General features: G+C 35.9%; 6 protein-coding genes and 1 long non-coding RNA gene across 8 annotated transcripts; 4 read left to right on the forward strand and 3 right to left on the reverse strand.

Annotated features, from left to right (window-relative positions):
• Positions 1–1,237: 1,237 nt before the first annotated feature.
• LOC129572665 (vacuolar protein sorting-associated protein 37A-like) lies at positions 1,238–6,175 on the reverse strand. The gene is made up of 4 exons (XM_055452678.1): positions 5,087–6,175; positions 3,593–5,022; positions 3,328–3,523; positions 1,238–3,262 (listed from the first exon to the last, which is right to left on the reverse strand). Exons 2-4 carry the CDS (start codon positions 3,661–3,663, stop codon positions 2,972–2,974), a joined length of 558 nt encoding a protein of 185 aa, XP_055308653.1. The 5' UTR covers positions 3,664–5,022; positions 5,087–6,175; the 3' UTR covers positions 1,238–2,971.
• Positions 6,176–7,018: 843 nt separating this feature from the next.
• Positions 7,019–8,082, forward strand: LOC129572677 (uncharacterized). Its single transcript, XR_008688479.1, has 3 exons — positions 7,019–7,321; positions 7,413–7,535; positions 7,607–8,082. It is a non-coding gene; the product is annotated as an uncharacterized LOC129572677 (long non-coding RNA).
• Positions 8,083–8,096: 14 nt separating this feature from the next.
• LOC129572645 (vacuolar protein sorting-associated protein 37A) lies at positions 8,097–13,425 on the reverse strand. 2 transcript variants are annotated; one of them, XR_008688473.1, is made up of 4 exons: positions 13,180–13,387; positions 12,900–13,095; positions 10,288–12,833; positions 8,097–9,794 (listed from the first exon to the last, which is right to left on the reverse strand). XR_008688473.1 is itself a non-coding variant. In XM_055452658.1 (3 exons), the coding sequence occupies exons 1-3, from the start codon at positions 13,248–13,250 to the stop codon at positions 12,186–12,188; spliced, it is 915 nt and encodes a 304-aa protein (XP_055308633.1). In that variant the 5' UTR covers positions 13,251–13,425; the 3' UTR covers positions 8,097–12,185. The 2 variants fall into 2 exon arrangements, 1 of the variants encoding a protein (XP_055308633.1); XM_055452658.1 differs by having other exon boundaries at positions 8,097–12,833; positions 13,180–13,425.
• Positions 13,426–13,467: 42 nt separating this feature from the next.
• On the forward strand, positions 13,468–14,840 carry LOC129572630 (zinc finger protein 14-like). Its single transcript, XM_055452638.1, has 2 exons — positions 13,468–13,725; positions 13,802–14,840. Exons 1-2 carry the CDS (start codon positions 13,616–13,618, stop codon positions 14,754–14,756), a joined length of 1,065 nt encoding a protein of 354 aa, XP_055308613.1. The 5' UTR covers positions 13,468–13,615; the 3' UTR covers positions 14,757–14,840.
• Positions 14,829–20,867, reverse strand: LOC129572609 (coiled-coil domain-containing protein 39). Its single transcript, XM_055452617.1, has 14 exons — positions 20,317–20,867; positions 19,914–20,168; positions 19,677–19,824; positions 19,452–19,609; positions 19,137–19,358; positions 18,539–19,060; positions 18,370–18,471; positions 17,515–18,307; positions 17,135–17,448; positions 16,708–16,981; positions 16,201–16,645; positions 15,466–16,137; positions 15,245–15,395; positions 14,829–15,132 (listed from the first exon to the last, which is right to left on the reverse strand). Exons 1-11 carry the CDS (start codon positions 20,335–20,337, stop codon positions 16,488–16,490), a joined length of 2,967 nt encoding a protein of 988 aa, XP_055308592.1. The 5' UTR covers positions 20,338–20,867; the 3' UTR covers positions 14,829–15,132; positions 15,245–15,395; positions 15,466–16,137; positions 16,201–16,487.
• LOC129572656 (dynein axonemal assembly factor 6) lies at positions 20,451–21,222 on the forward strand. The gene has a single exon (XM_055452669.1). The coding sequence runs from the start codon at positions 20,451–20,453 to the stop codon at positions 21,075–21,077; it is 627 nt and encodes a 208-aa protein (XP_055308644.1). The 3' UTR covers positions 21,078–21,222.
• Positions 21,223–21,593: 371 nt separating this feature from the next.
• Positions 21,594–24,277, forward strand: LOC129572620 (zinc transporter 7). Its single transcript, XM_055452628.1, has 4 exons — positions 21,594–21,794; positions 22,508–22,827; positions 22,910–23,127; positions 23,193–24,277. The coding sequence occupies exons 2-4, from the start codon at positions 22,647–22,649 to the stop codon at positions 23,898–23,900; spliced, it is 1,107 nt and encodes a 368-aa protein (XP_055308603.1). The 5' UTR covers positions 21,594–21,794; positions 22,508–22,646; the 3' UTR covers positions 23,901–24,277.
• Positions 24,278–26,025: the final 1,748 nt, after the last annotated feature.

Here is a 26,025-nt window from a genome sequence, read left to right on the forward strand (position 1 = left end):
ATACCTACTACGCGCTTCATCGGCGTACCACAAACGAGTTCTATGTAGATGCATCAAGTGTGGGGAGCATTTTTCCTACGTCCAATTCAAATTTAAAAATCGGACGTTGGCCGAAAATAATCAACTCAACGCTCAGTGCTCAATCTAATTTACAGATGACTGAACTTTTGAATCATTTTCGTATCTAAATATTAGCATTTGAAATATGCATTGGCCAATAATAACAACGACAACGCGAGGGGGAAATCACTCTTCAAATTACTTTTCAATTACTTTTTGGCACGCTATTACTTCAGTAAATTACGAAAGTAATTAGACGTTTATGTCAAAGTTTGACAGTGTCAAACCAACAAACAAACGTTTTAAACAAACCACTACACTCATATCGAAAAATAGAATTTGAAATAGAAAATTATATCTGGTTCGTTCTTGAAAACGACATTGGTTTTGAAATGGCGAAAGATATAAAATTGAGCTTGAAGTAAGTTTTAGTTGAGTATCTCTAATAAGGTTTCTATACAAATTTCATTAGTCATATCGCATTTGGGAAAAAAACGCAATCGAGCCCACACCAAACTATTTTTTTTTTCATCTTCATTTTTATTTCATAAACGATTAATTTTTTATTTTTTACGATAATGTATCCAAGAATACTTCGGGTATGTGGTTTATGCCGATTGATGACATCTACCTCAATTACTTTTTTCGGGAAAAATTACTTTTTCTATTAATTTTCTATTATCATAATTACTTGTGACATTTCAATTACTTTCAAGTGATTTCCCCTCGCGACAACGACTGACCGCGTAATTGCATATCAAACGGCAAATAAATATTCATACCTATACCGTGTGGGCTATTCATTAAAGTTAAATTAACACATTCCCATAACTGAACGGATGTGTATTGAAATTAACTTTTTCTGCATTAGACAAAATCATCCATGGTTAAAAGATTGCAATTAAATTGTTCGACTATAAGGAGTTTGCTAAGCGCATACTGTTGTTACCTTGTTTGTTGACATGGTTTTCATAATACACAAGACTGTATTGACGCATATGACTCTATCTGTCTCATTTCATCATATGAAGTCACACATAGATGAACTGCTTCACATAACAGAGATACATGCGAATCAGCTGATCGAAAGTGAACACGTCCAATGACTATTGCTATGCGAATGGAGACGTTTTGTGAGGAAATTTTTTAAATAAAAATGCTCGTTTGGAGCTCAGTCTATAGTGTCTACAAACTAAAGAGATTTTATTTAAATTGTATCGTCCAAGAAGTTCATTTTCGAACATTTCGACCGTTCTTTTTTTATACAATGATTACTTTTTCTTAATTTTAGAAATGCATCTTCTTATCATGCAAACGATTTATTGAACAATGAATCGAAATCAAATTGTGACTTTCTATTCCTATTCGAAATAATAGTCTTGTTTTTTGCATTGTCTCTTTCGATATCATAAAATATTAACTGAGTTGAACATTTATATAAAATTATTTTGTGTAAGAATTGAGTAGATCGAGAAAAAATTCACAGAAATTAAGTGATATAACATAGTAATGAGATTGTACCATTTTTAAACTTTTTTGAAAAATTTCAAAACAACTTTATGTTCAACATAATTTTCGTATTCCATACATTCCCATTTCATTCCGAAGGCTGACTTCCACATTGCTGATTCTTTTTTCAAAGCAGGTATAATGGTGACTTTCACCAAGTCACGTAATTCTTCTAGCATTGTTCGGAAATTTGGATCGTCTTTACAATTGTAAAAATTGTGTAATTTTAATATTTTCAAATTTTTATGTCGCAATATGAAGTTAAATGAATCCTCCATGCTATAAACTCTTCCTAATGTTAATTTCCTGAGATCATTAAACTCAAATAATTCCAATCGGGCACAAGAATTTCCCATGAGGGCAAATTGATCAATTGTTTTGAACCGACGATTAATTGGAATTGGTTTCATCGGATCTCTTTCACGCATAGATCCTATGAATAATGTCAATTTTTTCAGTTGCGTTAAATTTTCATCGATCGACGAATATATTAGATCGTTGTAATTATGATCAGGTGTTTGAATGCCCAATGTTAACTTTTTGATTTGTCGGTTCATGCGCAAAAAAGAAAAAAAAGAATTCACTGTACTTTCACTAGTCAATTGCAACTTAGCATTTGTCAATTTTGGTAGGTGTTTTTCGATTGTCTTTGTCCAACATGATAAATGCATTGCACATAGATTTTGATTCAATTCCAATGATCCCATGTCGTCGCACTTATGAATGATGAATTTCTGAATTCTTATCAATGGCTTATTCAATGAGAACAATGGACAGCCCGCTACTTCCATTACCTCCACTGAATCAGCACAATATTCGGAAACATATTCTAAAACGCGTTTCCAGTTTGAAGTGCAAAAAGGAAAACTCGGTCCAAATGTACGTAGGAGGCGAATATATGCCGGATGATCTAAATAAAGGAGGCGAATACATTTGATGTACTCTCCGAAATTTCGCAGTAACTTAAACCAAACTTTGGCATCTTCAATCCTAACGATTTGTTTGTACCTATGAATAATCGGAAGGAGCGGTACACTTTTGAACAATCCTGGGTTAATGGTCATCTTCGGAATGTGTTCAATTGATATTAAATGATTTCCATATTTTCGGGAGAATACTGATCCAGCAATATTTCGAAGCCGTTTGTTGGTGTCGGAAATGTTTGCCAACTCTTTAAGTTCCAAACGACACAAAATCAAATCAATTACGTCGTCACATATGTCGTCGATCCCTTTTAGTGTTTTCGGTTTCTTTGAAATAGAAGTAGTTTCATGTTGAGATTTTCGTTTCAATTCATAATTGTTTATTGGGATGGTTGGCTATAACAATGGGAAATGAATAGCATATTAGGGACTTTCACACTTGTTGGTCTACGGTGATGATCATTGATCGAATCTCAAAACTACGCATTTAAATTCAAACCGAAAACGTTTCTATCTACAACTCCTGTGTTGTGGGACTTGAACGTAGTCTGTTCATTGTTGTCATCCAATGTGTTTTCTTGAATATCGTCTTCAAACGATAAATTACACAATTCTGTAATGGAGGATTTGTTCAGTTCGGGTAAATGCGGTTGAGCTGGCTTTGGTTGAACACTTCCTGCGCTGGAATTTGGCCACAGAGGTGGCGGGAATTTTTCAAACTCACGAATTATCGCTTGGACAACACGTCCAAGATCGGAATGCAATGAGAACTGTAAAAAAATGAAGGAGAAACGTGTTGAGAGCTTATTTCAATTTGAACAATGATTTCATTTACATTTCGTAGACCTGGGGCGGTCTGCACTTCGCCATTCGCTGGATCTGGTATCCATTCGTGCTGTATTTTTGGGGTGACCACAATTTTCGGCTTATCATTTGGGAAATTTACTCCGAGATACACATTTAGCAGCATTTGTCGATCGTCCGATTGAAAACCCACGGAATATTCCTCGTTCGTTTTCACTTCGGTCACACTGCAAATCGCATTCAATTTAATTAAAACCAATTTCGAATGACATTCAAAATGCATTTTCAATGCTTACTAGTTATTGAAAAATTTCAGCGTATCAATTTGTCTCCTTCGAATGTCGAAAAGCGAAGTACCGGCCAGCATGTTGAAGCAGCAGCTCCTCGTTTTTAAAATTTTTCAAAATTGATTAATTCAAACGTTTTTTTTATTCTATGAAAAACACTAAAAATCCTATGTCGTCCAGTCTATAGATGCAACGCTTTGGAACAAAACCTATATACTTCAAATTCAATAATTTTTGTCATTCGGCTCGAACATTTGTATGTTTGGCAAATTTGAGCTTGAGCTTGGCCACAGTTTCCTCACAGCTGATATGCAGAATCACAACTAAAAATGAAACACTTTGTATCCAAAGCGTTCCAGAGATAGGTCCTTCCAAAAATCTCCAGAACCTTCTAATGATAATAATTTTTGTTTTAGCGCTGTGTTTACACGTGGTTTAATGAATTGCTAATACTAATGCCATTGTTTTCAAGAGAGTAACTAAAAACCAATAGATAAATGTTCGCATTCGATCGGCCACCAGGCATCTGCAAACGAGAATACAAAAATGGCATATATACATAAATATGTTCATGCAGACATCGTCATCGTCATTGTCTTTATTTTCTTTTCCTTTTGCCTTTGGGTTGGGCAGTTGTGTTAAATGCTTTCTTAATTTAAGACGTTGTGAAGAAAAAGAAGAAGAAGATGTAACTGCAGCTCCAGAACAGCTCAGTTGGTACTTAGGTATGTAAAATTCTGTATATGAATGCTTAACGATGTCAAATTCTATGTTCCATGCGATACAAACACATGACGCTATAAATACGAACTATAACATCCACAAATAAACCAGACGGTGTGGCCAACGATGAATAGTACCAGTGCCGAAGGTGTGCTAAAAAAGAAGCGACGAAAAGAATTCCTCAATTTGAATGCAACATTGATGGCTTAATTGGGAATAATTTTGTGTATTATTTGTCTTTTTTCAATGGTATTTACCATGCTGGAACCAATGAAATTTAACCACATTCCATAGCCTTTGGGAAGTGAGTTCAAAATTTTATTTAAAAACCATACTAATCTTTTGTGGACCAAATGATGTCTCTTTATTCAAAAACCGAAACGAAAATACTCAACAGGCATACTTAACGAATAAACTTTGAACATTCTATTTTTTCTAAAGAGCTGCACGATTTGATACTGTTCGTTCCGTATGTGTATGATATCATATAAGCATTTCATTTCTTCGTATTGGTTAAATTTTTTCATATCCGATGCATGTCAAAATGGGTGGCATTTTGCAGGTGCATTCGACTACATAACTATTTTGGTTATCTGGAACGAGACTTTCATTACGTTTCAAAGTTAAATCGCCGAATTTGCAGACAGAGTCTTCCTTTTCCTCCTTTTCTTCTTTTGAGCTTGAACTCAGATCAATGGCGTCTTTTTTAGAATTTGCTGTAAAATAAATTGGCATTAAGGAAATGTAAATTTGCAATACGAATAACAAGATCAAACATACGGCATTTCACTTCATATGGACAACAATTATTTCGATGAATAATGGGAACACACCCAGATTGAATGTCAGCAAAGAAATCAATTGCAGAGACGCATTTTATTTCTTCACAATTTGGATTTTCAGACGGTACTATGCTATTCAATTATCAATGGCTTATTCAATGAGAACGATGGACAGTCCGCTGCTTCCATTACAATTTGGAGTATAAAAAGGAAAACTCGGTCCAATTGTACGTAGGAGGCGAATATATGCTGGATGATCTGTATAAAAGAGGCGAATACATTTATGTACTAACTTAAACCAAACTTTGGCATCTTCAATCCTAACGATTTGTTTGTACCTATGAATAATCGGAAGGAGCGGTACACGTTTAAACAATCCTGGGTTAATGGTCTTCTTCGGAATGCGTTCAATTGATATTAAATGATTTCCATATTTTCGAGAAAATACTGATCCAGCAATATTTCAAAGCCGTTTGTTGGTGTCGGAAATGTTTGCCAACTCTTTTAGTTCCAAACGACACAGAATCAAATCGATTACGTCGTCACATATGTCGTCGATCCCTTTTAGTGTTTTCGGTTTCTTTGAAATAGAAGTAGTTCCATGTTGAGACTTTCGTTTCAATTCATAATTGTTTTTCGGGATGGTTGGCTATAACAATGGGAAATGAATAGCATATTAGGGACTTTCAACACTTGTTAGTCTGCGGTGATGATCATTGATCGAATCTCAAAACTACGCAGATAATTCGATGTTTGTTTCAAAGAATTTTATGATGTGATAGAAGCGAAAAAATTGCTCGCGCCAAAATTCACCGAGTCCCTTGGCCATGAACTAGTTGGTCTCATTTTTCAGACATCCCTCGACGTAATTAATTCATCAATTGATTTGTGTTAGCATTGAATCGATCAAAAAGAGACAATTAAAATGTTTTTCATTTCAGGCATATATTCCAGGCCATGTAATGCAGTGATGAAGTGGAAACCACTGACCATGAATTCGGTTAAATTTAAATTTAAGATTGGCATAAAAAGCGGAGCTGGGTAATTGCCAATTCAACTCATCTTTTTGCTTCATGTTCAACTCAAAATATTGCAAACTATTGGGTGTATGCATTAAAAACGAGCGTTTTTTTAATCGAAAAATAATCATTTAATTCAATAACAAAGTGAAATTATATTTCAATCAAAGTATTGCCCATTGGCAGCGACACATTTTTCCCATAAATCAGGCAATTTATGGATTCCATCCCAAAAGAACTGCGCCGGCTTGGCGGCCAAGAACGAATCAAGCCAATTTTTGACTTTTTGAAAACAAGTGAACCGTCCTCCACTTAGGTGATATTGAATCGACTGAAACCAGTGGTAGTAAGAAAGCGCACTGTCTGAGGATTACAGCGGGGGCATAAAGGATTTTCAAAATTAATAGTTTCTTAGAAATTTTGGACTTGATAGTCAAAAAGTCATTAAAAAAATTTCCTCAAAAATTCGCTTTTTTGCGGCGATAAGTCAATTTTTCGATTTTGCTGTCAGAAATTGGTATATACCGATTAGTTTCTGTTGGGAACGATAAAAGCTAACATTTTGATAAGTTTCTACCACCTTCCAATGCACCATATCTGCCCCAACCCCGCAAATATGGAAAATCACCCTTTTTCGAGGGAGTGATTGTGGCGCCCCCTATAATGACAAGTAACCACGATCAAAATGTGGATTGATATGCTTGTATCTATCGAGAAACGTCCATTCTTCACTACCAGTGTCCACTCGATAAAGAATAATCTATTTTTCACATTTTTCCCGTATGAAAAAAACTGCTCCCGCAAATGACGTTTTTTTGGTTCGAAATTTTCCATATTAGTAACTAAATTTTTCGCTTTGTTTACACTTTGGGCTAATGACAGGCTACAAAAATTACCATCTGTCTACCATATGAAGTTGGCACCAGTATTGCGCGATGCCACCAGCGATGGTGGTGCCATCCGGCGAAAATCGCTCGTTTTTAATGCATACACCCAATAACTGCATATTTTGTTGTTTCATTTGTAGTATTTTAACAAAGGAGGTTGGTTATCTATATGTTGGTGGGATGGTACAACATTTTGCAACGATGGAAGTGTCGACACAGATTACTCAATTTGACAGAAAAATAATCGAGTGCGAATACGGCGATAGTCAGTGGAAATTCAAGTGTGAAAAGAAAGACAAATTGTTTCCAAACGCGAAACTACTCTAGGTACAATTTTACTATCCTTATTTTCATCAAATCATTTGTTTTTCGCTGCATTGTCGAGATTTTCAATATTTGTTTGAATTTTCTTTTACAGTGGTGTTCGAAAGTGTCCAGAATTCAGTGACGAAAGAAGTACTCGAACATTTCATTGAAGATCTATTTGAAAAATCGAATGGTGAGGTTTCTTTGGCAGAACCAATACATAATATCGATTCAGGTAACATTATTTCGACTATTTCAACCTATTTTTCAAAATTCAACAGTTTTATTACGCTATTTTTCTTGCAGATGAAGATGTTCCAGTGCAACAAACTGATTTGATCGGCGTTGACACACAATCACCAACGATTCATGATGCCGCCAGCACATTGAACAAAGACATGGACATATAAACATAAGAACAGTACGCCACCGCAAATTAGAAATGAAATGTCCCGAGACCAGTGTTTGGTTGAAATAATATTTTAAGATGAGATAACCAGATAAGATAGATAAGATATTATCTTTTATCTTATCTAGATGAAAAATTCATTTTGCGGATTTATCTTATCTTCATCTTTTCTTCATATTTTTCTAATTATCTATTGTCATATTTTAGATAAGTTTTAAGATAAACGAAGGCTTAATAAGTAGAACGGGTGGGTTTTGAATGAAAAACATTTGCATTTTACGGAACATTTAGACATTTTTTTTTACATTTTCGTTCAATTTTTGATTGATATTTTATTCTCAATCGTTTGTCCGACTCATCATTCATCAAAACAAACAGATTATTTCCTTTTCTTTTAATTTTTATGTCTCCAATAATTCAAATTATTGAAAATTTTCAATTTCGGCTCTATGCTTCGAGTTTCATAGACCGTCTTCAATGAGTCTGATGTGAGATTTGATATGAATATTCGGCTTGAACAATGTATTCGAAACCACCATGACAAATGAATTTTTGGTGAAAAAACTGATTTTTGTATACAAAGCCGAGAAGTTATGAAATTATAAATTTGTTGTTTTGAAACTTATGACCTTAAAATCTATTTGATTCACTTTATTCTGCCTAAAATCGTTTCAAACTCTCCGGAGCGAAACGTGAATTGGCAGCCAATTGTCGATTTATTCAAAATTATACAAATGTTCAGTGCAAAATTCTGTTATAAAAAAAACTAATGTCATAGCCTTCAATAGGCTTTTATCTGACTAGAACATCAGATAAAGATAAGATAATCTTACCTTTTTCAACAAAAGATAGATAATTATCTCGACATTATCTAGATAAAATTGATTAAAAAAGATATTATCTCGAAATTATCTAGATAAATTTCATTTATCTCAACCCAACACTGCCCGAGGCCATTTCCAATTTGCGGAGTTTTCTAATTTCTGAGGTTTTTTCAATTTCATCCTAAGCATTGAAAACAATATATTGAACACTGTTCAATCAAGCATTGTACGTAAATACATGCTTATAAGCAGTTATTTTAGTGATTATAAATATATAGTAAGTCTGTTAGTTCGGAACAAACTTCTCCTCGGAACAAACCGAAATAAATGATGTTCTTATTATATCAAAACGTTGGCATTCTATATACAATTTTGTATATGCAAATTCTCTGATGGAACAAATCGGTTTCGATTTGTTAATGATTGATGATTGATGATTGACGCAGACAATATGGAACAGATTACTTCTTGACTTAATTTTTAACTTCATTGTAAACGTCGAAAATCTCAAGCTGATCTGCTAATAATAGTTATTCAAAGAAATGGAAAAGACTTTCATTACGTTTTTTCATTAAAAATGAAGTAAATTTCCCTTTGTCTTGAATGAAATGATTCGGAAACCCCGTAAATTAGAAATGAACCCCGGAAATTAGAAATTTTTAATACAAATTTTCAAACCTGAAATTCATTTCTAATTTCTGAGGTTTTCTAATTCCTAGGGGGATTTCACTCTATGCGAATACTGCTATTCGTACGAATGCGCGAATACTTTGCCATGCATTTGAATATAAACACTCGCAAATACTGATATTCGTGCCGAATATTCGCATTCGTACGAATAACCATTTAATGTATCTATACGGCGCATTAGCAAATACGTCCGAATGTTGCTGCGCGAATGCGAATGCGAATGGTTCCATACATATTTGACAACCCGAACACAGTTTGTTGGAATCGGCAACAGAAAGTCAAGAACTTTCACCGTCTCTTCCGGTGTACCAGCTGGAAGTATCTTGGGACCTTGTCTCTTTATTATTTTTATAAATGACATTGTCGACTTAGTTACTCATGCATTTGTTTTGTTGTTCGCAGATGATTTAAAACTCATTTTGAGAATCACGTCACCGAATGATGCCCGCTTATTCCAAATGGCCATTGACCAATTGTACGAATGGTGTATGCTCAACAAGCTGTACCTTAATCTGAAGAAATGTTTCGTCATGACGTATGCTAAAAACATCACCGTACGAAGATACATAGCCTGGCTTCAGGCCGCCACTATTGTGGCGCTCGTTGCGGTAGCCTCGGTAAGTAGCTTCGTTGCCAATGGTTGCCAACAACCCTATCGGGAGACTGGCACATTCGAAATTGTGCCATTTTCAACATAGCCAATTGAGCGAGAACAAGAGGTATAACATACAATAACATAGAATCAGCGCATTGGACGAGCTAAATATTTGGTTCAAGAAATGCGGATAAATGAAACTTGCAAAATGAATGCCGTATGATTGAACATTTATTTTGTTTAAAAAAAAAAAAAATTTGTGTTTTTTTAATAATAAAATCAAATAAAATGAAAATGTGCATGTTACACCAACACAAAATCAAAAAAGATGAGGTTATGTTTGAAATGACTCGTCATGATACACACAATGGCACATTTGAGAATTTGCCACACTCTCGATAGGGATCATACAAATGTCAAACGTAGTCAGCTTGTCAATTACAACCGGGGCCTGCGAAGATATGAATACACGATAAACAATGGGCAGCACATGTTTGGTAGAGTTGAGCTACACAGAGACCTGGGGGTCATTTTTGACGTGAAACTCACATTCGCCAACCACATTGATACAACAGTAGCTAGCGCCTACGGAGCATTAGGTTTTATTAAGCGGACACTGAAACACAAGTTTACTATAGAATCAGCAAAACTGTTATACTGTGCCTTACTTAGTTCGATCGAAATTGGAGTATGCTAGTGTAGTGTGGCATCCGTATCACCAGTCATACATTAACAAAATTGAATCAGTACAGAAAGACTTTGTAATCTGGGCACTTAGGGGAATTTACCAAAGAGATGCTAACTACAGATTGCCATCGTACCAATTAAGATGTGATAATTTGAATATTCAACCGCTTTGGAGGCGGCGTATAAATGCCTCAGTATTTTTAATTTATGATCTCCTATTAGGAAAGTTGATTAGCGCAGCACTGAGAGAAAAAATTGTATATACTAGACGAGTAGACAATAGGAACCAAAGAAATGTGAGAAACAGAGATCTAGTTAGAATTGAGACTTATGGTACTGACTACGCCCGTAACCAACCGTTTATTTTAGCGTGTAGGTATTTCAATAAAGTAAAACAAACGTTTTTAGACTCAGCATCGAGACAAATATTCATTAGAAATGTAGCAAATTTAGACAACAATGTATTTGAGGAAATATATGTTTAGAGGTGGTGAACACAATCGGTCGCCGCAGAACGCCACTTCGAAGTCATTAGGGCTGGTGGCTAGGTGATCCGATTCGGGGTGTGTCACTGTTTGTGTAAAATTATGGAATGTGTACAAATTGTATTATGCTATTCAGTCTGTGATTAGACGGTGAATAAATTTAAAAAAAATGCACTTGACAGATCTATATTGATTTGTTGTGTTAATCGTTGCAACTACATTGTTTACATTAGTTCGCCAAAATGGTAAATAGTTATTTCGATCCAAATTTAATATCAATTTAAGTTGTGTTTTGTATTTTAGGGACTGGAAAATGTTATTTTCAAATTAGAAAAATATTTGAATGAAAAAATGCCGGCCGATATTATTAAAATCCTGGAATTCTGTGCATTCGAAAATGAATCATCTCTAATGTCCATTGACAACGATGCTATTATAGATATCGAGAACTATGTCATTGAAAACTCAGAAATTCTCAAAGAAACATCATACGAGAATGTGAATAAGTTTAAATTTAAACCGGGTCACCGATTGTTTATCATCCAGTTGCCACAGTTAATCAAGAATTGTAATCAAACGGAAAAAAATTTGCAAAAAATCGGACACCTGCGACCGCAAATGCTTGTATTTAACGTGGCTAATGCGCTTTCTATATCAAATCCAGAATGTGTGAGAATTAATTGTAAAATTTCTGGTAGAGGTTCACTTAATGCACGTTGTAATTTTTCAAACACGTCTGACATCTTTCCACATGTTTGACTGTGTTTGACACTTCATCGCAACTGAGCGCATTCGCGACGAATACATGTGCGAGTGTTTCAATACGTTTCATATGCGGAGTCGCGCGTATGCTCGCGCGGCAGTACGAATACATGGTGCGAATGCAAATACTTATACTGTTTTTTGCGAATGCAGGATTCGTGCACGAATGATCATGTATTCGAATGCGAGTGAAATGCCTCTAGTCTGATTCTCGGGTTTCTAATTTGCTCTGTAGCTCCCAAAATCAAAAAACCAATTACCAATCAACATTGATTTTCATCGTTTATTCCAACATCATCTACACAATTTGCTAATGCAATAATAAATTGATAAGCTCATACAAAAAATTATGTTTATTTTACTTGCGATTTACACGCTGTTCATAATAATTACAATTTGGTTAAAAATACCTACGTATATCGATAGGAATCATTCAAAAAGTGGCGCGTTCGAATTCATTGAGTTGATGTGTCAGTCGTTCTTCTTTTGCCTTACGTAATGTACTAACCCGTTTAGCTTCACGATATTGATCAAGAAACTGTTGCACATCAATGGAACCGTTTAAAAATTGTTCGACATACGTTTCACAGATCCCGTCTGCACTAGATACAGCAATTTGTAGTAGTTCTTTTATATGCTGCGGAGCAAATTCTTCTGATTTCTTTTGATATCGTGCACTCAACGATTCATACGATCCACCCAACTTCCGGAATTCATCTAACTTTTCTTCAATGGTTGATCGCAACCGTTGCAAGTGTTGTTCGCGTGTCAAATTCTCAGTTGCCATTGATTTTATATCTTCAATTATAGTGTCTAAATCATTTTGTAGACGTTGTACAACACCGATTTCATCGACGAAATCGTTGAGATATTGTGGATCTTGATCCAGTTTTTGCAACTCTTCTAACGATAAATTACACAATTCGGGAATGGAGGATTTGTTCGGTTCGGGTAAATGCGGTTGAGCCGGCTTTGGTTGAACACTACCTGCGCTGGCATTTGGCCAAAGAGACGGAGGAAATTTTTCAAATTCACGAATTATCGCTTGAACAACGCGTCCAAGATCGGAATGCAATGAAAACTGTAAAAAATGAAGGAAAAATGTGTTAAGAGCTGATTTTAGCGTTTGAGCCATGATTTCATTTACATTTCGTAGGCCTGGGGCGGTCTGTACTTCGCCATTCGCTGGATCTGGTATCCATTCGTGCTGTATTTTCGGCGTGACCACAATTTTCGGCTTATCATTTGGGAAATTTGCTCCGAGATACACATTTAGCACCATTTGTCGATCGTCCGATTGAAAACCCACGGAATATTCCTCGTTCGCTTTCACTTCGATCACACTGCAAATTGCATTCAATTTAATTAAAACCAATTTCGAATGACATTCAAAATGCATTTTCAATGCCTGAATAAACAATGCTTACTTGTTATTGAAAATTTTCAGCGTATCAATTTGTCTCCTTCGAATGTCGACAAGCGATGCACCGGCCAGCATCTTGAAGCAGCTACTTAAAATGTTTCAGTTTCAATTGTATTAAAAAATGTTTAGAATGTTTTATCGTACGAATTAATCTGAATTGTGTACAAAAATGCTACGATGAATCCTACAAGGCTATATTAAAAAAACAAATTCCATACACGAAACGTCAGTGTCAGTGGCAGGGTTGTCACCGTCAATTGCTGAATTCCGACAACTGTCACTACACTGACATATTTCGTGTATTATTCTTGATGAAGCCAAATCGTATGCTTTCCCTATTGGATTTGCGTGTCCCTAAAACAAAAGAAATTCTAAAAAAAAACAGTTATTAAATTCTGAGTGAGCAATTCCAGACGACAAAATATTGGATCGAATAAAAAATGAGCGCCGAAATTCCATTTGGGACCAAATGTTGTGTTAAAACATGTGAAAATATCCTGAGTCCAACTAGCTTGGTTGAATTCCATCGATTTCCAACTGATTTAAAAGCGTAAGATTTCAAATATTCGAAATGATTTTCCCTTAGAGAAAAGTCTTCATTTGACCTTTTTTTTCTTACTTTCAAGTCGAAAGGCGTGGTGTGATGCAATAAACATGGATGTAAAGGGGATTAAAAAGAAACATGCCATTTGCGACGCTCATTTCCCCGCATACATGTTCACAGTGAATGTCAGCAAAGAACTCAATGACTGGGCCGTACCGAAACTGGACCTGAACGATGGTTGTGAAACTGAAATTGAATACGTTGTGCCGGACGATGAGACAACAACAGAAGTGTTTCTTGAAATTCAATGCGTCAAACAGATCGAATACTCATGCGATATTTGCGACAAAAAGTTCACATCTCGAGATGATCGTAACACACACATTGGTGACCATTTCAAAACGTACACCTGCTCTACGTGTGGCGAAATATTGGTCGGCGATCGTCAGTTCGAGCATCATCGTTTGAGCAACAAGTGTGTTGCTAAAACGAAACTTGACAATATCACATATGAATGCTTTGTGTGTCACAAGACCACATTTTTCTCCGTACGCTCACTCAAACTGCACGTCAATCGATTCCACGAGGAGAAGAAGAAAGGCAACGTTGCAAATATTTGCGAATACTGTCACAAGTCATTTTCCAATGTTTACATCATGAAATCGCACATCAATCAAATCCACTTGGAGAAGCAGCGGTTTGAGTGCAAGGATTGTGGCAAAGTGTTCAATCGTCCGTCAAATCTGCAATGGCATCAACTGATTCATCAGAATCAACTACCGTGCACATGCAAAGTCTGCGGCAAATCATTCCGCACCCTTTCTGGACTGAATCTCCACAAGCGCACACACACTGGTGAGAAGCCATATAAATGCGATATTTGCAATGAGAAATCGTACGCGTACAACACAGATCTGAAACGCCACAAACGATCAGCACACGGAATCATCGATAAAGTATTCAATTGTACAAAGTGTTCAAAGGTTTTCTATGAACCGAAATTTCTACGAAAACATATGCAAAAGGTTCATGACTGAATTTTTTGTCTTTCCTGATATGACTGCCACTGGCTGAAAAATAGTTTAATGAATAAATCCGACTCATGAACGTTCCTATGGAAATACTATGTTTTATTTATTTGAATTAATTAGAAGTAGTAACAGTCTAAAAACTTAATCCGATTTACAGAGATTCCTTTAGAATCCAGATGCTGCCTATCGAATATTACCCGTTGAATGAGAGTCCAGGTGTTTTTTTAAAAGCTTATTTTCCGGAAAAACTTTGTCACAAAATGAGCAAATGTGTTTTTTGGTATAAATACCATGTGCGCTGAATTTGTGCCTTTTTAAGTCGATGCTATGAGCGTAAGCCTTGTCGCAACCATCAATCGAACATTTGTATGGCTTTTTTCCGCTGTGAATGCAATTAGAGAGAGTTTTAGAATTAGATGATTTTTAGATATGTGAGTGTACCTTCTTCACTGCGAGTAAAGGCATTTCAGTATCACTACGTACCAAACACTCACCTGTGAATTCGTTCATGAGTGCGTAGAGTCACTAGCCTGAAGAAACATTTCTTGCATTCCTTGCATTCGTATGGTTTGTTCCCAGTGTGAGCATTCATATGCTCGGTCAGATGATATAGTTGCCGAAAACTTTTACCACAATAAGTGCACACTGAAAATTGAAGATAAAAATAATTATTTTTTTTCATCGGATGAAAATAAAGCATCTTTTGAATATATACCAAATCGTTTGGTTCCACTGTGTATCATCTGATGGATTTTTAGGTTTTGACTGTTGGCAAATGATTTACCACATGTTTCACATTCGATCTTTTCCTTCTTTTCTTTCGACATAATTACACTTGGCACGTGTGCCTTCTGTAAGTGATTTTCAAAGTTGTGTTTTTGGATGAGTCTATCACATATTCGGCATTTAATTCGGGACACTTTTCTCTTTCTCGGTAGACCAGCTTCAGGCGATTTTGTACAATTTTTTGGATCTTTTTTCATCGGTTTTCGATATGGTTTATGCCGTACTTTAGTTCGATGTTCATCTAACTGTATGGATCTAACAACGGGGATGATTGGAACATCAAACAATACCGATTTGACGTCGTTATGAGAACTTGTGTCATCCTCATTCGGATCATTGATTTCAGTTATATCTTCACAATTTTCCACTTTAACTTTGACCATTGAATCAATAAACTCGACTTTTTGCTCTGTTTCATCTATTTGTAGGTCATCAATGTGCGGTTCATACCACTTACTACCGATACGGATCAAAATCTTTTTGCAATTCAGACAGTTTTTCTTTTCGAAATGCTTTAAGGTATGCTCATTGAAACTGTCTTCCATGTAGAATATTTTTGGGCAAAAGTCACACCGGAATCGCCAGTTGGGTGATTCGAGTGCTGTTAAAATAGAGGAAAAATATTACAAAATCAAATTCCAATGTGATAACTTTTATTACAAACCATTCTCATTATTGCGGGGAATATACGCAGCTGATGCCATTATGACTCTCTATCCATTGGCAAGTGAAAACTTTGGTTTCAAATATCCAATCAATAGACTACTTTAATTCAAAGTTATATTTGGACACAAAACAAATGTTTATTCGAAATGTCATTTCTGTTTACAATTGCCATTTTTACAATAGGGTATGAAGTTGGCTACAAAGTCATATGGATAATGTATGTGCATCGATTCTGTGTGGGAAATTCAAAAGAAATGATTTTTTTTCAAACAGATTTTTTTCATTTTATTTTGTCGGCTTATCGCCACGTATAGATTGTCCTTCAATTCGGAAATTTAACGAAGACGAAGTGTGAGTCATGCTTTTCCCCGATTTATTTGTTGATTTGGTCGTCGATGTTCCCGATACACTCGATGACGTGGTTACAAATGAACGTTGCGACACTGAATTAAAAGAAAATTTTAAAATGTGTTGGAAGAGAATTGAAAATCAATGTGGAACCTACGTCTTGAAATAATTCCATCATCTTCACGGCTGTTGACTGTCAGACTGCATTCACTTGCTCGTCCCGAGCTACGCATTGAAGCCGCTCGGCTTCTGACTCGTGTCAGCGATATCGATTCTCGACTACTTTGATTATGCATCGGAATTTCTAAGCCTTTTTCGTACAGAAGTTTGTTAACGATTAGACTCAAACCGGGTATGGTGTCAATCATATCGGCCAGTTGGTTAAGTGCAGCCGTGTTTCGGCTTTCAATCTCCTTTGTTGTTAGGTCTTTCTACAAAAATCAAATATTTTTCATACAAATTCATTTCTTTTTCCCAAAAAGAATCTTTTTTCTGAGCAAATAATAGAAATTCATAGACACAAATTGCCACAAACTAAATTTTTTAAAGCCAAAAACAAAATATATCCCGTTTAATCAACGAACCTCAAGCAATCGAACATATTCTCGGTCGCCAACTTTCTTTATCATCGCCTTTCTGGCAATTTTCAATTCACGTTTGGCCCGTTCAATCTTGGAATTTTGTTCCATTATTTCTTTGTGTATTTTTATGAGCGCATCATTATTCTCCAATCGATTGCGTGTAATCTCATCCAGTTCAATTTCGAAATGTTCGTACTGGCGTTGTAATTCGTTTAGTTTTTTTGTTTCATTTTCAAAATCATTTTTTGTCAACTTCAATCGATTCAATGCAGTCGCATACTCGTTGCTAAGTTTTTGCATTTTTTCATTGAACTCCTCTGAAAATGATGAATAAATTAGTAACGTATTGAATATTCAAAATCCTCTTTTGAACCAAGTGTTACCATTATCCTGCACTTGTCCCATTTTCCGTTTGTATTTATCGTTTGAGAAATTCAGAAGAATCAAAGTATTTTCCAATGCTTTGATGTCAGCTTCAGCATTCAGGACTTTTTCATTCAATTTACTGCCCTGCTCCAGAAGAAGTGCTTTCTCTTGTGCTGTTTCCATTTTCAATTGAATTGCACTAACTGCGGTTCCATCTTCATTTCTCCCAAGCAACTCATTGGTCAACTCGAAACGTGCCTTCAACGCATCGATTTTGATTTTCCGTTCATTGATATCCGCTTTTAATTGATCCCGTTCGGCACGTAAATGCTTTCGCTTGTTGGCCAACAAATCCATTTGGCACCGCAAATCGATCAAACGCTCATCAACCGCCAGTTGTAACTGTAATTTATGTTGTTCCAAATCGTAGAACTTCTCCATTTGCTTGTTGTACATCTCGGCCATTTGGTGGACTCGCATTTTCAGCAAACTGTGTTCCACTAATCGTTCGTGCAACTGTTCACGATTACAACCGATCAATCGTAGACCAGCCTCACACTCTGACTGCCGATTTCGAAGCTTGTTCATCAATTCAACGTGTTCGGTTTGATTTTCAAACAGCAACGGCTTCAACCGGCGTTCGGTTTCTTCAGCCGAACACAATTCCCTCTTGACTCTGTCGCGTTTATCGCGAGTCTTTGTACATAATAGCTGAAGCGTTTCATATTTCTGAATCAATTCCGGATCCATTTCCTTTAATTCGCCTTGCATTTTAGCTACACGATATTCCATTTTGAATGCCTTGAAATGCTGAAATATGCAGGTGTATTAGTTTTCTGGACAATTATGATCTTAATTTTTAACCATCTTACAATATCGTATTGCATTTCCATTTGACGGGCGAGCTCCTTCTCTTGATTCAAATAGTTGGCGCTTATGGCTTTTATGGATGATTCTAAGGTGTGTATTTCAGTCTGGAATGAATCATTTTTACTTGAATTTACTTGTTATTCTAATCAATTACACATTTTTTTAACGAACCTCAATCAATTTTTGTTCGTCGTTTTGCTGTTGTATGATTTGACTCGATCGGTAAACCATCTGTGAAAGCCTGACCATTTCCAATTCGATGGCGTGTATTGATTTCTCTTCATCTTCGAATAGTTCGTCCAAATGTCTCAACCGATATTCAGCGTTATTTTTCTCATCTTGAATTTTCCCTACCTTCGATGCCAACTCATTGACAATTTCTTTCAATTTAACAATCTGCTTGGTCTTTTCATCATATTCAATACTGGCTTTATGATTTTTTTGCCGCATTTGTTGCAAGCAATTGGTGTCGTGTTGCATTTGTCGCCTCAACGTAATCAAATCATTTGTTTTCAATTGAATCTCATCGATGTGTCGACCCAATAGAATTCTAACTCTGGAAATTTGCTCATTTAGTTCGGCAATCATAAATTCACTTTCTTTGTTGTTTTGGATTTGTTGGTTGAGAAATTCCGATTGCTCCTTCAACTCAATGGTTTTACGCTCGCCAAGCATTTTTGTTTGTGCTATTTTCTGCAATTAATCAATGTTAGGCTCAAATATTTACTTATTTGTTCTTAATTTTTCAATGAAATGGGATGTCATCTACCTCCATCGTTTCACGAATCGAAATGTTACGCGCATTCAATGATTTCACGGCCGTTGTCCATGTCGCAGTCATTTGCCGACGTTCAAGAACAGTTTGTCGATACAAATTGCTCGTTCGATCCAACACATGTTCAAGTGATTGTTTCTCACTTTCCAATTCGGTCAGGCGACTCTTATTCTTTGTAATTGCTTTTTGTGCTGCTTGTCGTCGCACCTCAAATGTCTGCAGTGATTTTGTTTTAGAAGATCAAATCAATTTTTGTTTGCAATGAAAAAAAGATTAAGATAAACGTATAAATATTTTCGATTCACTCACATCAGCCCTTTTCTTATCCTCCTTACAGTACTTTTCAATCAGAGCATTTGTTTGATCATCGTGATCGATCGCCTGGGCCCATTCGATGAGCGCATTCTTCATCCACTGCATATCAGTACCGAGACTGTCTATTCTCTCATTCAGCCGATTCATATCCTCTGTGAAAATGAGATTTTTTTTTTTCATAAAATCCAATATAAAATGTGTTCCCTTGTTGACAATTACTTTCGATTTTATGATTTTTTCCATCCAAATCGATAATTTCCTTTTTGACATCCGCCTTCAAATTATCGGATGTGGATAGCTCATTCTCAGCCAACTTGAACATATGATATTCGCTATCGCATTGTCGTCGATGTGCATCAAGTAGTTTCTGCAAAGGAATATTTTCAAATCAATTTTTATGGCATTCGCTTAGTGACGTTATTTGTTCCTTTTCGAAAAATTATTATTTGATCTTACCAAATTTTGTACCACTCCAACTTGGGCATTTTGAAAATGCTCTCTCAACATTTTCACTCTTTCGCTGAGCTGCTCACGATGTTCGGTCTTCATTTTCTTTGCTTCCATCTGCTGCTCAATACTTTCCATGAGTTGCCTGTTTTCATTGTTTGCAATTGGCATAAATGCATCCTCTGGCCAGCCCATCGTCTCCATCACAGCACTTATGTGCTGATTTATATTGTTCAATGAAACCATCTTTGACTGGACGAATTTCTATTTTTTTCGAGAATTTCGGTTTTTCAAATTTTTCTTCCTTCAGGAAATTAATTTTTCGAAAAATTGATTCGAAAAAAACTTCAATCGGAATTAATCCCACTAACAAACAAACTAGTTTTTTTTGTGACTGAATTTTCATACTAACAAATTTTGTTGCTATGCACATTTAAAAGGGTTCCTGCGACATTTCTAAATAAGAGGTTGCTAGGGTGACAATCGATGTTTTTTTCAGTGATTTTGACACCATTCGAGTTGAGTTAGATTTTGTGAAGAGTAAAAATGGATTATTTTGAAAATTCGAGTAATTTGAAATTAATTCAAGATTTATTAACTGAGCCGGAGCGAAATTCGTCTGACGAGGAGCCCGACGACCGTGTTCCAAGTACTGGTATAAAATTTTCAACACCATCGACTACTTCCATAACTCAAGGTCAAAACGATGACAAATCGTCAGCTGAAGCAGCAGCATCGAGCCTTTTGGGAGAAAGGCAACGTTTTAGAAATACTGCACTGAACCAAACCGTAGTCGAATGGGAAGAACAGGATGCCATTGTGAATGATGATGAACTAGAAGATCGAATCACACCCGAATATCGCATTGTATACAAGCAATCCGTAACACCCGAGGATATTTATCTGCAAATGGGCAATAAAACGGCGGCAACATCAAGTTGTGAAGAATTGTGTTTGGAAATCCTAATGCCAAAAGAAATTGTCAGCATTGATCGAATGCAATTGGACGTTACTCAGAATGAAATTGACTTGCGAACGCCAGTCTATCGATTAAAATTGCCATTGGTTCAACCAACGGATCCAGATCGTGGCAAGGCGCATTGGGATGACAAAAAGAAAATCTTACGCTTAACATTACGAATGAAGCGCGAGTATGATTTTATCAATTTTTAACAGCTGTTCAAATGACCTCAGCTGAACTCATCTGGTCAGCTGAACGAGTACATCGCATTGATTTAGTCAAATTACATATACATAGAAGCAGCATGTGTTTGTACCGAAGAAAAATTCAAATAAATTCTTATGGCTGAAACTCTCATTTTTCTTTGTTTTTTTTTCATATTTTAAATGAATGATTTAAAAAAAAACTGTAATGTGATAAACGGCAATTTGATAAATTCCCTAAAAGAATACTTTGAAACAAAAAAAAACCATATGAACGATGTCAAGTGCGTGACAGTTGTGTCTGCTTTGAAACGTCACCGTGCACCAAGTTGCTGACAAAGTGGTTATATTTTCTGAATTCAGCTGTACGTTTATTTTGACAGTTCACACAAACTAAACCAGCACTGAGACGAAAAGAAGAAGGAAAAAAAATACACGGAAAATACTGATGACGTGCTCGACACAATTTAGTCTGTGTGATAAATGCCTTGTTGTTTGAATACCGAAACAGAAGGTAATTTGCCGAAATCACCGCCAAATTGTGTCAACTTTGATTTTGATTTGTGAAAAATAAAAGTGTATTTTATATATTCTAAGTGAGAAAAAGGGATAATTTCATAAAAATCGTCATTAAAGTAAGGGAATAAATAAGTTAGCCGAAGCAAAACGTTGTTTCAAAATGTTGCCGAACACATTTTAAGTGCATAGATAACGAGATAAAAAAAGGTAATTTAAGACACAAATTTATTCTTTGAAATTGACATACTATCTTACGATTGATGGTCATAGTAGTGGCAATCAAATTTATTGTGCTATGCGAATATGATGATCGTATTAGTTGAGTCGCCGCCGACAACCATAACGAAGGGAAAAAAAACTGCATAAATATTATGTATTTTGGTTTCAGTGCACTTGAGCCCATTTTTTCCAGTGAATTTTTAAATCGTTTCATTCAATTGTTTATTGTTGTGAGAATGAATGCACGGAAGAAGCATTGCAATCGGTGTCGTGTTTAATGCATGTTGAGGTTAGACGCTCTGTCTGTTGATAATTGATTTTTGATGATATGTTGGATACGGGCGTTAATTTATGCACAACTATATCGTTCGTTTTATGCTTGATTTTTCACAAAAGCAAACAATAAACGAAGAAAAAGTGACACGTAGACAAGTACAAAATAGAAATCTTAAAGTTGTAATTGATAAAAAATGTTGAGTCTAATCCAAATGAATAGGCCTGGAATGGTGTCATTCGTCATCGTTTCAATTAATATTCTTATCAAAACAGACACGCATCTGTCGTCAAAAGTTTACATTCTGAACGTGTAATGAGTGATAATTTTTTGTTGATCATTGTCACACTTCAATTTCTTTTGTGTTGGTTTTTTTTTACAATTGTTACCCTCCTCATACATTATGTTATCATTGTTTACTTTCCAGGTTTGGCTATTTGGCCGCAAGAGACATTTTTCGAGTGTCTTTTAACATCACATCAATCTTCCAGTCCGCACGTGTATTTATCGTCCACAGCCAAATCACCCACTTCACATAAATTGTATAGAAAAAAAAGTGATTCAAAATGCTTCCGCTCACACATCGAGATCATCGCAGCCTTTTGTATCGCATCAAAACCAAACTGAATGATTGGAAGCGTCTCATATTCTCCGATCGTAATTCAAGGAATCTCTTCCTATTCTTATTGTTGAACTTGAGTTTCGCTTTTGTAGAACTTTTCTATGGCATTGCAACTAATAGTTTGGGTAAGTGTTTTCTTCTATTACACGATATAAAAAATTTATGACCGATTAAATTTTAAAGCTACGATTTTATTTAAATTGCTAGGTTTGATATCCGATTCGTTCCATATGTTCTTCGATTGTACTGGATTGATGGCCGGTTTAGTTGCGTCAGTAATCACGAAATGGAAAGCCAATGACAAATATTCGTATGGTTATGTACGAGCCGAAGTGTTAGCTGGCTTTGTGAACAGTTTGTTCTTGTTATTTATTTCGTTCTTTATATTATCAGAGGGAGTTGAACGCGCCATTGAACCACCAGAGGTAGAGATTTCATTTAAAATACATCCAATAAAAACAATCCTCTTTAACTCAATATAATTTTGCAGGTGAAACATGAGCGTTTATTTGTTGTGTCGATACTTGGGTTCCTTGTCAATTTGATTGGTATCTATGCATTCCAACATGGCCACGGACACTCGCACGGAGGAGGCGGACATGGTCACAGCCATTCATCGCATTCGCATGACCAACACAATGATCTATTGATGAATAATCATGGCCATTCGCATAATAACTTCATGGATAATCATGGTCATTCACATGACGGACATGGCCATAGTCATAATCATACCCCGGCGGCACCAATAAGTGGAGGTGATTCTCAAATTATGCGCGGTGTTTTCCTCCACATTCTTGCTGATACATTGGGTTCGGTTGGTGTTATCATATCGGCCGTGTTGATGCATCTCTTCGGCTGGATGCGAGCAGATCCAATTTGTTCCATTTTCATTGCCCTTTTGATTGCAGCCAGTGTTATCGGTCTGATCAAAGAGTCTGCTCAAGTATTGATGATGCGACAACCGCCAAACCTTGACTATCCACTGTCACAATGCTACCAGAAATTGACTGGTCTTGCTGGTGTGTACAGCGTGCAAGAGCCACACTTTTGGACTTTATGCAGTGATGTGTATGTGGGCGCCATCAAATTAGAAGTATCGGAAAATGCAGATGCCAAATACGTAACGAAACAAACTCGAATGATATTTGAATCGATCGGCATTAAGCATATGACCATTCAATTGGATTACGTGTGATAGAGTTATAAGTTCCCTCCCCTCTCCCCCAAAAAATAATCGTTTTTCGATTCCATTTTCTTAGCATTCCCATGCGATTTTGTATGCTCGATTGCCAAAAAACAAAAGGAACTACACTAATCAACTAGGAAATGAATTTTCGGATGCATGACATGTATAAGAGAAATAAAGCCACGAGCATTTAAAATCACATGGCTAAAATCACACACACACTACTTGTTTTAATCGATTGAATTGATACTGTACACAATTACGTTTAGAATGAGAGAAATGATCTATTTAAAGACAAAACAAAAAAGAAGTGAGAAACAAAACTTGTATTTTAAGCTCAGTAACAATACGAACACTTATTTAATAAACTGAATGCCTTGCTGAAATGGATGTCGTTTGGATTAATCGTTTTTTTTTTTTTGTTGTCGAAGAAAATACTTTTCTTTTCTCTATTTATTCTGATCTTTGGGTTGTTTTTATTGAAATAAATCAATTGTGTTTCTACAAAAGACGTTTTTTTTATTATACTTCTTAATAGAATTCGTAATTTTACCGTCCAACGCCATCTATCGATGAGTTATGTGTTCTAGTTTGAAAAGTTGATACGAAGCTTCCGTTAAGTTCACATTTCATCTTGGTTTCCCTTCAGTTTTTAGCGTATATTTTTGTTTGGCGTGTGCTTTTTTCGATTCCAGCAAATTTGCGTTACAATTGAAAAGAGACTTGATCGACACCCCATCGAGTTTCTCGAGTGCTTTTCCACGTCCTTGCAAATACAACCCATTGGCATGAATACAAATGAAACTGAATATAATCGCATTTATTAGCAATGAAAACACTGTAATTGCTTCAGCATAAAGAGATTAGCTTATCTACATTAGCGTCGTATTTAGTGAAAAGTCGATGCACAAAACCTATTTTAAGAAACTACTTCAAACATTCTTGAAGATTTCATTCAATTCTTTATTCTCTTTTCTCTGCTTTTGCTTCGCTTTGGTACACTCCACTTGAACTATAAAAAGTCTTGTTGTTTCAATGCGAAAAAAGAATTGAACGTAGTTTTGTGCGTGATACTTGAAGCGCAAAATTGTGACAAAAAACTCTAAATGCAACAAATTCAGTTGTTTATGTGCACTGAATCAACAAAGCGGTAAGTATATTTGTCTGCAGACACATCGCGAACATTTTGCTTCTCTGTTCTTATATTTCGTTGCCAACGCGCGTTGCCTTTGTGCTCTGTTTCTTTCATTCACAAACAACCTTTGGGGCAAGCTAGAGTTTATAAATAATATTTTGACGTCAATTTCTCTCTTTTTTTTTCATTATAAATAAATCAGTAAATCTGACGGAATAAAACATAGCCAATGAAAATACCATGCAACTTCAACTGAGACACTCGAATTCCTTTGGTTGCCCTGAAGCGTTCTGTATTTTCTGCGCAAATTCGAGCGAAAATTATTATAAATCAAAATTGTTATCGCTGTCTATTGCGAAAAATCTACTGCAGAAGCAACGTTAGGGCTATCTACAGGATTCGTTGAAAGTGATGCGCATGTCCTCTTTTGAGCAACCGCTTGGCCTTCTGGCTGATTTCTTATTGGAATACAGCAAACATAAGGCAAGCAGTGTATACAAAGGCAAACAAAGAAATGAGAGAGTGCACACACTATGGATTGGGCGGAGTCAAAGTGAAGTGTTAATTCAGAGAAACGATCGCACGAACGACCAATCACAGCGTTGCTTTCGTTCAAACCGAAGAAAACTGCGTATCAAAACAATTCGAAGAAATTTTTTTTTCTCGTTTGAATAAATTTAATTTGGAGGAATTTTGTGTTTATTAACAACAGAAAAAAATATGATTAGATTTTCTGTTCGTTGTTTATGTGACGGAAGTCGACATAAAGTATTTTGTTTCACAAGAAATGAATGGGTTTTCTGGGGCTCAACAAAATTCGTTTATAAACAAATTAAGCGCGTTTCTGTGGCGTTAATGATTTGTGGAACAAAGTTTTAAATTTCGAATTTAATGTGAAGAGATTCTTTGGTTGGTCGGTTGGTGGAAAGACAGGAACGGAACTTTCGATTCAACTTGAAGCCGCGGTTCACAGACGATTTCATTCATTGTTTGACGAGT

Source organism: Sitodiplosis mosellana, unplaced genomic scaffold, assembly GCF_009176505.1.
Source record: "Sitodiplosis mosellana isolate CC-2019 unplaced genomic scaffold, AAFC_SMos_1.0 Smas_scaffold_1, whole genome shotgun sequence".
Lineage (NCBI taxonomy): Eukaryota > Metazoa > Arthropoda > Insecta > Diptera > Cecidomyiidae > Sitodiplosis > Sitodiplosis mosellana.

What these genes read in the sequence shown, in the direction of transcription:
- LOC129572620 (XM_055452628.1), top strand. Translation starts at nt 22,647, where the DNA reads ATGCTTCCGCTCACACATCGAGATCATCGCAGCCTTTTGTATCGCATC. An exon ending in CATTGCAACTAATAGTTTGG is followed by an intron (nt 22,828 to 22,909) that starts GTAAGTGTTTTC and finishes TTAAATTGCTAG; the next exon opens with GTTTGATATCCGATTCGTTC. An exon ending in GCGCCATTGAACCACCAGAG is followed by an intron (nt 23,128 to 23,192) that starts GTAGAGATTTCA and finishes ATAATTTTGCAG; the next exon opens with GTGAAACATGAGCGTTTATT.
- LOC129572656 (XM_055452669.1), top strand. Translation starts at nt 20,451, where the DNA reads ATGGATTATTTTGAAAATTCGAGTAATTTGAAATTAATTCAAGATTTA.
- LOC129572630 (XM_055452638.1), top strand. Translation starts at nt 13,616, where the DNA reads ATGAGCGCCGAAATTCCATTTGGGACCAAATGTTGTGTTAAAACATGT. An exon ending in TTTCCAACTGATTTAAAAGC is followed by an intron (nt 13,726 to 13,801) that starts GTAAGATTTCAA and finishes CTTACTTTCAAG; the next exon opens with TCGAAAGGCGTGGTGTGATG.
- LOC129572665 (XM_055452678.1), bottom strand. Translation starts at nt 3,663, where the DNA reads ATGCTGGCCGGTACTTCGCTTTTCGACATTCGAAGGAGACAAATTGAT. An exon ending in CTGAAATTTTTCAATAACTA is followed by an intron (nt 3,524 to 3,592) that starts GTAAGCATTGAA and finishes TGCGATTTGCAG; the next exon opens with TGTGACCGAAGTGAAAACGA. An exon ending in CCGCCCCAGGTCTACGAAAT is followed by an intron (nt 3,263 to 3,327) that starts GTAAATGAAATC and finishes ATTTTTTTACAG; the next exon opens with TTCTCATTGCATTCCGATCT.
- LOC129572645 (XM_055452658.1), bottom strand. Translation starts at nt 13,250, where the DNA reads ATGCTGGCCGGTGCATCGCTTGTCGACATTCGAAGGAGACAAATTGAT. An exon ending in CTGAAAATTTTCAATAACAA is followed by an intron (nt 13,096 to 13,179) that starts GTAAGCATTGTT and finishes TGCAATTTGCAG; the next exon opens with TGTGATCGAAGTGAAAGCGA. An exon ending in CCGCCCCAGGCCTACGAAAT is followed by an intron (nt 12,834 to 12,899) that starts GTAAATGAAATC and finishes CATTTTTTACAG; the next exon opens with TTTTCATTGCATTCCGATCT.
- LOC129572609 (XM_055452617.1), bottom strand. Translation starts at nt 20,337, where the DNA reads ATGTGCATAGCAACAAAATTT. An exon ending in TTGGAGTGGTACAAAATTTG is followed by an intron (nt 19,825 to 19,913) that starts GTAAGATCAAAT and finishes ATTCCTTTGCAG; the next exon opens with AAACTACTTGATGCACATCG. An exon ending in ACGAACAAAAATTGATTGAG is followed by an intron (nt 18,472 to 18,538) that starts GTTCGTTAAAAA and finishes GATTCATTCCAG; the next exon opens with ACTGAAATACACACCTTAGA.